This window comes from Perca fluviatilis, chromosome 15 (genome assembly GCF_010015445.1).
Source record: "Perca fluviatilis chromosome 15, GENO_Pfluv_1.0, whole genome shotgun sequence".
Taxonomy (NCBI): domain Eukaryota; kingdom Metazoa; phylum Chordata; class Actinopteri; order Perciformes; family Percidae; genus Perca; species Perca fluviatilis.
In genome coordinates this window covers 28306833-28318676 of record NC_053126.1, presented here as the reverse complement: position 1 = coordinate 28318676, position 11844 = coordinate 28306833, and the positions used below count along the sequence as shown (strand labels likewise).

The window sequence follows — 11844 nt, the reverse complement described above, 5'->3', positions numbered from 1 at the left end:
CAGCCAGTTATTATGACACAGAGGAAGACTCTTTGAACAGACCAACTCTGGATTGTCCTTTCCAAGCTAACAAGTCCTCCTATACATGCAATCCATGGAGTCAATCTGGGAGGGGCAGGGGGGGGTTAGAAAAGTGGTCAGGGAGAATTAACATGGTTTACAGCAGTGTGTGTGTGTGTGTGTCTGTGTGTTTGTGTCTGTCTGTCTGTCTGTCTGTCTGTGTGTGTGTGTGTGTGTGTGTCTGTCTCTGTGTGTGAGTGTGTGTGTTTGTGTTTGTCTGTGTCTGTCTGTCTGTCTGTCTGTGTTTGTGTGTGTCTGTCTGTGTGTGTGGGTGTTTGTGTGTCTGTGTCTGTGTGTGTGTGTCTGTCTCTGTGTGTGTGTGTGTGTGTGTGTGTTTGTGTTTGTGTCTGTCTGTCTGTCTGTCTGTCTGTGTGGGTGTTTGTGTGTCTGTGTGTCTGTTGTGTGTGTGTGTGTGTGTGTGTGTATTGTGTGTATGTGTGTGTTTGTGTGTGTGAGTGTGTGTGTTTGTGTGTGTGTCTGTCTGTCTGTGTGCGTGGGTGTTTGTGTGTCCGTCTGTGTGTTTGTGTGTCTGTCTGTGTGTGTGGGTGTTTGTGTGTCTGTGTCTGTCTGTGTGTCTGTGTGTGTGTGTGCGTGCGCGTGTGTGTGTGGACGTGGTCATGCAGCGCCTCCAACAGCCACCTGCTGTCAGAGTAACACAACATCGGATTCCAGCAGACTTTTGATTTGGCAGAGCACTTCTCACAAAGACTTGTGTTACTGATGGGTGACCGGCGAGAGTCCTCGGGTCCGGGCTGAGGGCAACACACATCCCGCCGCTGAGCCCTCCATAAAGACCGTCGAATATTTCAAAAGAAGACACCAATTTGATGCGTGTGAGCGAAGCTTTGGCATTAAAACATTGGCTGTGTTGTGTTCAAGCTGTCGCTGAACTGACGATGTGAATTTATGGAAGTTATGTCATTATTTTGAGGAGGTGTATTGGACGGGGTCCAGTCTGTTTAACGCGGTGTGGTCCATGGTGGGCTCAGCTGCTCATTCAGCCTGCCCGGGGGTCCTCTCTCTCGGGGGCCCCTCTCTGGCTCTTTGCTGCTCACATATGATGAGGCTCGACATCTGGGGCCAGCGCTGCCTCCACTGACGCTGCAGGTCCATCACAGGTGGACAGAAAAAGACTTTCAGTACATACAGTAACATCTTAATCATCACCATGTAACTTATTTATTAAAGAGCCCCTATTATGCTTTTTTGGATTTAGTATTTTTGTGTACAGTATGTATTAGATGTATAAAGAATAAAAAAAAACGCACATTTCACTCCAAACTGAGCTTTCTCTCCCACAGACAGCACTTTTTCTCAACTGCCTGAAAACGCCTCGCCCACATTCCTCCATCCTCCATTAGTGATGTCACTGATTGAGAAAGCCAGCCCAGGTTTAAACATGTAAACCTATTCAGGTAGAGCCCAAGAGTGCAAATATGATGCTGAAAAGGAGTATGATAGGGGCTCTTTAAGTAGATGAATCTAATGATATGATGGTAATTGGATGCGTAAATGTTATAAATGTTTATGAAGGATTAATAGTGTATTGCCGTGTGTACCGTTGTCATCAGCAGTGGGGGAGCAGGCTCCTGCCACCAGCTCTTTGGCCTCCACAGCCAGCTGGAAGGCGGGGTCAGGGAGCGGGGACGGGGTGTCGGGGCTGTCGGTGGCCGGGGACGACCTGCTGCTCCTGACAGACACACACACACATGCACACACACATACACACACACACACACACACACACACAACACACACAGGGAGAGTGTTACAGCAGGACTCCGACGGCACAGCTGTGGCTAACTAATCACGTGATTTTCAGAGTCTCTTACCCGCCGTCAAACAGGCTGGGTGTCGTCAGCACTTTGTGGACATTCTGAGGACACAGATAACGGAGGGAGAGAGTTATGGGAGCTTCTGTGACAATACATACCTGTATATATATTTTTTAACAACGTTAAATGAGGACAGACGTCAGCTCTTCACACGTGACACCTGAACAAATACCTCAAAGTCACAAGAAGAGGGAGATGAAATGTTTCCAGAGAGGTCTCAATGAGAGGCAGACTGGGACTCCTGTAAACCTGTAGACCCGACCAGGGCATTGGGCCTCATGCAAAAACCATGCTGCAGTGTCTCTCAGCCACTGGGGGGCAGACTGCCTCCATGACAGTTTAGGGGACACATGGGGAGGTTTGGGACTTTGGTGGGATTTCAGATCTGCGTGCTGAATCCAGTGTACGCAGTGTCCCAGGCTGCACGGATTCTACTGATCTACTGACGGTCTTGCAGGTGTATGACCTCGTTTTCACCTGGCATTAAAGGTGCAGTAGGTAAGCCTTATAAAACTAACTTTCTGTCATATTTGCTGAAACTGACCCTATGTTCCAGTAGAACTACATGAAGCAGGTCATTTAAAAAAAAAAAAAAAAAGATTTTTTTTTTTGGCTAAGTCCTGGATCTTCCCAATCCTACCTACAGCACCTTTAACATCCGTCCTGAGTGATCGGATCACAAGTGGACAGCTCTAAGTACAGGAGAGAACACTCTCAGGACGCATTGAGATCGGATCGCAAAAAACACATTTGGAGGTGGAATAGGCCGCATGTGTCCATATTCTATTAGCAGTGAGAACGGGAATGTGTCCTGTGTCCACATTAAAGACCGCCTATTCAAGTGTGAGTGGAAATACGTAGACCAGCCTACTCATTCAAAGTATTTCTCATGTCACAAAAACCACTGGGCGAATCGTGTGTTTTGGATGTTATTATCATATTCTGTTATTAGTGTGTCTGTGTTTTTGTTCCTGCGTGCTGCCTGCTATTATATGCCTGGCTGTCTCGAGCTCTCTGCGGCGCCGTTGCCTTGAAAATAACGTTATTTTTATTTTCATAAAAACGTCCCCGAATTCACCATGGTAGGACATTAGGCTACTACTACAAAACTGGAGTTAACATTGAAATGAGTGGTCAAAACAATGGCTGTGAAAGGGTTTCATTTCCTATAAGTTCTTCACAAAATAAAAGTCCTCCGTTATTTTGGTATTTGAATGCTTTTATTATGAAGTAGCAAAATCAGGAATAACTTATTGGGACTCCTAAGTGAACATGAAACGTAAAATAAAGCATAACCCTAACATCTTTTTTCTCCTGATAAGGTCCACAGCCCTAACCTGACTCCGCCAGATGGATCGCTTCGCATTTGCTCGGCATATCCATCTGGGAACTTTCCGTTGGAGAACTTTTGGGAAGGGTCGAAAATACTAGTTAGCTGATTGGATAAACCATATGCCAAACTTGCGCGATAGCTACACTCATCTCATCCGTGGAAGCTGCCGTGTTGTTTAGACTAACAGTTGCTTCTCGTTGCGTCACACCTAAACCCGCCTCAAAACCAACGCTGATTGGTCGGTCGATTGGCGAACGGCTCCAAATTTTCTCTATCTCAAGATGCCAGGCTGATCTGCGAGTAGAAAACTGGAGCTCGCGAGATCAGGCTACTATACTATGACTTCTTAATCACTTTTTTCAACATACTACAATATAACCTTTTTATCACTTTTTCGTCAAACTATGCTATAACTTTTTTTCCCGATATACTATGATATGACTGTTTTCAATGTACTTTGGTGTCACAGGGGCTCAGTGGTAGGCACAAGTAGGCACTGCAGACTCTGACCCTTGGTTCCATCCCCAGTCCGGGCTGGGCCTTTATGTGTGGAGTTTGCATGTTCTCGAAGACTTTCTTTGACAAACTATATTACGACTTTTTTCGACATACTATTCTATGACTTTTTGGACATACTATACTATGACTTTTTATGACTTTTTTTATGAATGTTGTCAGACACTTTTAGTAACAATCTGAGCCTGTTAGTGGAAAAAAAGGGCTCGTCACAGTGATCTCGCTCAATATGGACCAAATTTTAAGATTTATGATCAGTCTATTAGACACAAATGCATTGGGAAATGGGGTCCAGGTTGAAAAAAAAAAAGAGAAATCACCCATTAATGTGAGGGTGTCCAAAGTCTTACCTGTGCAAAGCCCAGCAGCTTCCTGTTGGAGATCTCCAGGTGTTTCCTGCTCAGCTCCGACTTCCTCAGCTGGCAGTCGACAGTCGTCAGCCTCCTGTTCAGATCTAGCACCTCCTCCTGATCAACACACACACACACACACACACACACACACACACACACACACACACACACACACACACACACACACACACACACACACACACACACACACACACACACACACACACACAGTGTGTGAACAGACACTAACAGCCGTTTACAATCACTGAGAACTTGGTCTGAAGGGAGTTCATTCATCTCTTTTAATGATTTACCATTGACCTTAACTGGCACTTGTTCTGTAAAAAACCATGGAAAGAAAAATTGCCCTGTTTAAAGCTCTGTGAATGTATATTTAGTTGAGTTGAGTACTTTCATTATCCCAAATGTTTCCAACAAACCCAGAAAAATCCATCATGTTATTCAAGGTAACACTCCGTTACATTTGGTCGCCGGTCAGTGAGCATGCGTCGGCGTTGTGGTCGTCTGCCAGAAGCTGTCAGAAATGGACTCTTTATCTAGTTTTAAGCCACATTTTCATGATACACTTTTTAGATTTAACTCAATATGCGAACCGGATATAGGATTTGAGTCATCAGATGTTTGGAAGTTCTCAGAGAAACAAGCTGAGCAAACAGACTTTTAACGTGAAACAGCACTGTGGTTTCCCTGCACAGCAACAATAAATTGTGTAATATATGAACCCACTTCACTTCTGTAAATGCAATATCCGAACCCTGTTCCTGACTTTCTTTCAATAAATTTGTACAGTAGATGTACTTCTGCAATAACTACTATTCTGTGTGGATGCTTGGTCGACATGAGACTGAACTTTCATTGAGTTTAACTGACATATGTAGGCATCACTTTGTGAAATTGAAATGAATCAATAAATGTGTTTCTTTTCATTTGCAACATCGCTGTTGCTGACATTTTTAATTAAATTTACAGAAATAAAATGAGCAAAAATGTGGTTTAATTCAAGTTTTCATCCACTACTGTTATGTGAAAATAAGGACTTGGTTTATTGAGATAAACAGTTGGTGGAGCTAATTATCTAGTCTGGTGCAATCATACCATTGTAGAAGAAGAGGACACAATGATATGACATAATTAAAGTCAAAACCATGTGAATTAAAAGGAACGCAGATATACAACGGCAACTTTAGATATGGTCTTTAACAAAGAATGGTCTGCAAAGGCAAGCAACAGGGTAACAAAGACAAAAAATGAAGTAGGGAAGAAAGGAATACAAGAAGAAAGGGTAGAAGGAGGGTTCCGGTTGATAACCATGTATTTAAACTCATGTACTCAGCAGCTGTCACATTTGTGTAAATGAAGAGTTTTCAAACACTTCTCCATTTCTATTATTCTCTCATCATCTTTGTCACTGTATGTATGCACATGTGTGCCAGTGTACAGCCGCAGGATTCACTACCTGAGAGAATAAGCCACAGGTAGTGAGGCAGTAAGCCTGAAAGCCAGAGGAAATAAATACAAAGCCGTCTTTTCATCAAAGCGGGCTGCTGGAGAGAACAGATGATGCGTTTTCACAGAGAAAAGCTGCGGCACACCGATGCTGCTGCAGCGCCGGCAGCTCTAACGGAGGATGGAGGGAGGGTACAGTAGAAGAAAGGAAAAGCTTGGCTCAATGCTTTTTAAATCCCACACAACATCATCTGCAGGGAGAAGGGTTCATGTCTGCACAGTCTATCGTTGGGTCCATACTAGCTGGAGAGGCTGCAGGTGATACAGCTGCTCAAAGTGATGCCATCCAACAGAAACAAGCTCAGAAAGATTTTTGAACACCACACACAGCCGCTGTAACATTTCACAACGTGTAACTAGACTCTGTTGCTACAAGAGATACTGCGTGGGGACAACAAGAGCTGTGATTGGCTGGCTTGTGTTTACTCAAACAAGTGTCTGGTGGTGGTAGAGATTGTTGAGCTTGAAGACAACATGAAGAAAATTTAAGAAATCTGCTGCTTCTCAGTAACACATGTAACAAAGACATCACTGAGAATATCCTGCTCACCACAAAAAAATTAATAATAACATACAGGAAAAAAATCCACCCAACAAGTAAAAGGTCACTTTCTCCTTCTCTTCCTGCTATCTCAAGCTGCTAGTCCAAAAGTAGTCTTGCATCGCCAGACCTTCCTCCACAGAGCTGCAAAGGAAGGTCTGGCTAGTCCACACAGCATTACGGGATGGAAGAAAAAAAAAAACATGCTCTGGTTTCTTGGCATTTCTTTAAACCAATCACAATCGTCTTGGGCGGTGCTAAGCGCCGGACGGAGCCATGGGGCCTCTGCAAAATAACCTCTGGAAGGAACTTGTTTTGGTGGAACGTGTGAACGTTCAAAAGTTGTTTTAGTCGTGCAACAGAAAACTCCGATTGGACAGATAGTCTAGCTAGCTGTCTGGATTTACCCTGCAGAGATGTGAGGAGCAGTTAACCATAGTCCTCACAAATCCACCGTAGTTCAGAACTAGCTAGGGTCTCCGCCACTAAGACTGCCCTCTTGTCCAAATAGGGTCACTCCTGGCTCCAAAATACCAGGATGGCGACGGCCAGAATACAAACACCTGGCTTCATAATGGGAGTCCACAAACCAATGGGTGACATCACTGATGCTACTTCTGTTATTTTTACAGTCTATGACATACTTATTCAGAGTTAAATTATTATATGTATCTTTATTGGATTATTATTATATACTGTATATATTATTAATTAAAATATATATATTTTAATGGTGCAGCGGGTCAATGCATCGTAAATGTTATAGATCTTTTGGTATGTAATGTATTTGCTGATTACATGTCTTGTATATAAATTCCAAATCTACAAAGTTACTAATAATTTAAGCACTTAAATTAATGCAACAGAGTTAAAAATACAATATTCCCTTGGGAAATGTAACAACACGAAAACAATGTCAAATAGAAATAGTGTCTTGAGACTCACCTTGGTGGCCTCCAGTCCTCGTGCTTGCCTCTTGCTGGCCAGCTGGTTCTTCAGGTCCCTGATCTCAGCCTCCAGCAGCTGGATCACCTCCTCGTAGTCCTGCTCTGCACTGCTGGCCTGCCGCTGCCCGGCCCCGGCTACCCCGGCCCCTGCAACCCCGGCCCCTGCCACCGCGGCCCCTGCCACCGCGGCCCCTGCCACCGCGCCTGCCACCGCGCCCTGCCACCGCGGCCCCCGGGCGCCAGCCACCCCGGTCTCGGCCCCGGGCTCCGCCCGGCTGCCTGCAGACGACTCTTCAGAAGGGTCGTCCTCCACAGTCAGACATGCTTTCTGGAAAAGACAACAGAATGTTCAGCGGTGCATATTTTCACATGTGGCCTCGTGTTGAATACAACATCATTTAGACTCCCTTTTTTTGAATTTTAGGCCTTTATTTGATAGAAAAGCTTAGACGTTAAAGGGGAGAGAGAGAGAGAGAGAGAGAGAGAGAGAGAGAGAGAGAGAGAGGGAATGACATGCAGCAAAAGGCCGCAGGTCAGAGTTGAACCTGCAGCTGTGCAACGAGGACCAGGGAACTGTACATGGGGCGCACGCTCTACCAGGTGAGCTACCCAGACACGCCATAATTTACTTCTATAGCTGACTATTAATAACGCAGCCATGCAGCATGTCTCCACATACCTCGGAGGTCCTCTGCAGCTCCTCCTCCAGGCTTTTCTTGCTGTGCTCCATGTCCTTCAGCATCACCTGCCGAGAAAGGCAGCAGATGAAGCACGGGAGGTGTCTACAGCTGAAATCATCAGGCCAGAGGGTCTGAGCCTTCTGTGGCTCAGTGAAACCAGGCTACATAACAGAGAAATCAATTCCTCCTGCCCTCATGTCATTTCATTTGGTTAGAATATGTAAAGTGTCACTTCTTTTCCAACTGAGCTTTGGCTGTTGGCTTGGTGCCACCTTACGCTTTCTTCCCAGAGTCTCAGAGGCTTCTTTGACTCTGACTAACACTAAAGATGTAATCCTTCATGTTAAACTCATCTTTTTCCAACAACGTATTTGTAAGTAATGTAATCTGTAATTACATCGCTACTTATGAGTTTTCATTGGTAGTGGAGGAGTCCAACTTTCCCCCCATTTTTGGTGGCTTTTGTCAGTTTGTCAAGTTTTTTTTTTTAATATTGCTTAAAAAATATTGCTAAAAATACTTGAGTAAATTACGATGGTTTTGATACAACAATTTGTTATTGTCACATAAGCTTTGTCATCCACCGACATGTTGTGTGAGTGTTCACCTTGAGCTGCTTCATCTGGGTTTGCAGCTGCTTCACCTCCGTCTGAAACTGCTCCATCTCCTCACTGCTGTAGCTGCACTCCGATTCATATGTCTGCACACACGCACGCACGACGCACGCACACACACACACACACACAGTACATGTAAAAGACAGTTATGTTTATGACTTTGTGTCTATGCATTTACACGAGAGTTCTATATGTGTTTTCTATTTCTCCTTTCTTTAGGAATAGTTAGAGGAGTAATGGTATATTCTTCACTGTTTCATGTTACCAGATATACCAATGATAACTCGGACTATGACGGAATATTAACCCTTTATTAGCCCAACAGCATGTCTTTATACCAACAACGGCAGCTAAAGTTACCCACAATCCATCAAGTGTATCTCAACTACGGATCCCACAGTAGCCCAAAATACACAACACCTGTTACCAGTAACAACGTGAGCCTGTGTAAAGGTGGCCATTTGGGATGTTGGGAGTATTTTACAGGTTGGGCTGTAAGTTATCTGTTCACTGTAATCTGTATCTGAGTGCTGGCATGTGAGAGGCTGTGAGGACTGCTCACGGGGGAGTGGAAGGCGGACGTGTCCATCAAACTAGCGGCTTCGTGATAGGAGAACATGAAGGGACCCGCCCCTAAACCCAGCTCCTCCAGGTTCTCCTGGAAAATGTTCCGGGTGGCCTCCACCAAGTCTGAGAGGCAACAGACAAGCACAGACACAAAATGCTATTGATGACAGAGTTCCCATGGCTGCCAGAACACCAAATAATACAATGCTTTCACTTAAATAAAATACATTGTCATTTATGCTATTAAAAATTGATATCATACACTTAATTTGTTATATTTATACTGTATATATTCTGTTGAGCTGATGTATGGGGTTGTTAGGGTTATGATTTGGTAGATGTGGGGCGTTACCTGCTCTATATTAGATTAGTAATTAGTGGGGCTGCACAATTAATCGTGATTTTATCGAAAATCGCAATATGGACTAGTGCAATATTCTATTTACAATAATATTATATTTAAATATTTTTCAATGAAAATGAGAATAATGATACAAAAATGATCGTTCCCTCAGATATCGTGACTCATATCGCAATCGCAATATCAGTCAAAATAATCGCAATTAGACATTTTCCTCATATCGTGCAGCCCTAGTAATATTAGTATTAGTAATAAACATATATTACATAATATAACATTGATGAAGCAGCTCGTGTAGTAAATGAGAGTTACAGGTCTGGGGCCCTTTGACGGTCTGCCTGGCTACAAACAAGACACAGAGCTGCTTCATGCGTCATGCACACAAAGTGACACCACAGACAGGTGACACAAGCAGTCAGTGACACACCGAGTCTGGGATTTGACAAGATTTCAACACTGATATTTCACCTTGCTGTTGACACAACTGGAAGTGTGTGCGTGGTGTGTGTGTGTGTGTGTGCACGCGCTTCACCTCCATAGGCCACAGTGCCTTGTGGGTCTATTGTCAGACTCTGTCTCAACTTCTTCCTCTTCTCTTCTGTGACATCCAAGCCGAGATAGGACAAAGCCTGAGAGACAGAGACACAGAGACAAACGGAGAGAGGGATATTTTGACTGTGGTGCCATTGCATTGAAAGGTGTGGAACTCCCCGCCTGAAGATCTCAGGCAGACAAACGGTCACTTCTTTAAAACTCAGCTTTATCATTTGGCTTTTCCAGCTCAGTGTATTCGTTGTACCTACCGTATATCCTGTAGATGTTTTTAGTTTTATTGTTGTTTTTGAATGAAAAACACTATGTCACTTTGTTTTGGAATGTGCTATATAAATGAAGTTATGATTATTATTATTGTTATTACAACATCACTCAAATAGAAGCACTATGCAGTGGGCTGCACAATAAATACGTTTTTTTATCGGCATCGCAACTTGCACAATACACAATGCAACAGACACTCAGGGATTTTATATTAGTTGAAAAAAGAGAGTATCAGTAGAAAACTGCACTTTAAAATGTAACTTTATACTATATATACACTATAGCGTTCAACACATTAATGTTGAAATCCTTTCCTTTCATTTTTTATTGAACACGCAATTTGATGTATTTTAGCAGTATATTTAAAGCAGCAGAAAGGCAGAACTGAGTACATTTTATTATCTATTTATTGCAGGTAATATCGTTATCGCGTATTTTCCTCATATACTGCGTTGGAAAAAATATTAGAAACACCTCTTAGTAGCCTTTAACACAGTACTAATCAGCAGCAGCACAATCTGCAGCCTCCAAAAATAGCCGAAGAGTCAAATCAACACCTCTCTAATCTTCATGAAGGATATTTCTGTGTCTAAACTGGCAGCTACTGTGTGCCTCATTGTGTCATAGTGTCTTCCTGATTTCAGCAGCTTTTCCCTCATCAACTTCTCAGGGAACTTTATCTGAATCTATTGTCATTTTTGGGGGTTTTGTTCTGGAAGCCGAGTTTCGTCCTCTCCCGTGCGGCAGTACCACTCTCCACTAGAACTGTGGAGTACTACTACTGCACCGGCGGGGGCGCTGTTTCACCAGAACATGAGCGGACAGAAGATCCCCAGACACAAGCCTGAGTGCTGAGCTGTGTTGTGTTGTGTGTGTGTGTGTGTGTGCATGGTCACAGTCAGTGGTGGGAGAAGTATTCAATATTTTACTCGAGTAAAAGTAACAACACTACCCCGTGAAAATACTCTGTTACAAGTACAACTTCTGCATTCAAAAGCAACTAAAAGTACAAAAAGTATCAGCATCAAAATATACTTAAAGTACTAAAAGTGAAAGTACTAACTATGCAGAGTGGCATATTTCTGAATCATATATACTGTATTATTATTACTGAATTATAATCAGTGATGCATTCATATGTTCATCACTTTAATGTTGCAGCTGGTAAAGGTGGAGGTCATTTGAATTATTTTATATCCTGCTGGGTAGTTTAATCTCTAATAATACATCCTCATTTATTAGTTAATGTATAATTTGTATTAATAATCTGAATCTGCAAAGTAACTAGAGCTGCCAGATAGAGTGGAGTAGCTAGAAATATAAAGTACCATAACATAGAAATACTCAGACGCAACTATGTAATGGCATGTATTGCTCAGGTCCCACAGTGTGAAGCGTGATTTATGGTTCTGCGGAGGCTCCACGCAGAGCTTTCTCTGTAGCCTACATAAGTGGCCTGAAGTTTATACCTGTGCGTTGGTGTGTGCGTCGATCTCTTTAAGAGAATAGCAGGGCTGGCGTGTGTGTGGGGAGTGTGTGGTAGAGAGAGTGAGAGAGTGACGGTGATTAGCTTTGCAGCGAGTAGTGACTGTAGAGTCATAGTGAGAGAAACAAAGTGTCTGTCCCTGTGCTTTCTGACCACGGTGGGAAATCAGTAGCAGGAAAAGTTAACCCTCTCTTTGATTTCA

General features: G+C 43.3%; 1 protein-coding gene across 1 annotated transcript in view; it reads right to left on the bottom strand.

The window, feature by feature from the left end:
- Positions 1–568: 568 nt before the first annotated feature.
- The window catches only part of si:dkeyp-72e1.9 (syntaxin-binding protein 4), a 105050-nt gene continuing 93774 nt past the window's right edge, over positions 569–11844 (bottom strand). The window contains exons 13-22 of the mRNA XM_039824931.1: positions 9870–9966; positions 8972–9099; positions 8400–8492; positions 7792–7857; positions 7392–7440; positions 7111–7259; positions 4095–4211; positions 1893–1936; positions 1620–1750; positions 569–1161 (exon numbers count right to left, since the gene is read on the bottom strand). Of these exons, the coding sequence (XP_039680865.1) occupies positions 1112–1161; positions 1620–1750; positions 1893–1936; positions 4095–4211; positions 7111–7259; positions 7392–7440; positions 7792–7857; positions 8400–8492; positions 8972–9099; positions 9870–9966 (924 nt within the window). The 3' untranslated portion in view covers positions 569–1111. The remainder of the gene's footprint in view (positions 1162–1619; positions 1751–1892; positions 1937–4094; positions 4212–7110; positions 7260–7391; positions 7441–7791; positions 7858–8399; positions 8493–8971; positions 9100–9869; positions 9967–11844) is intronic.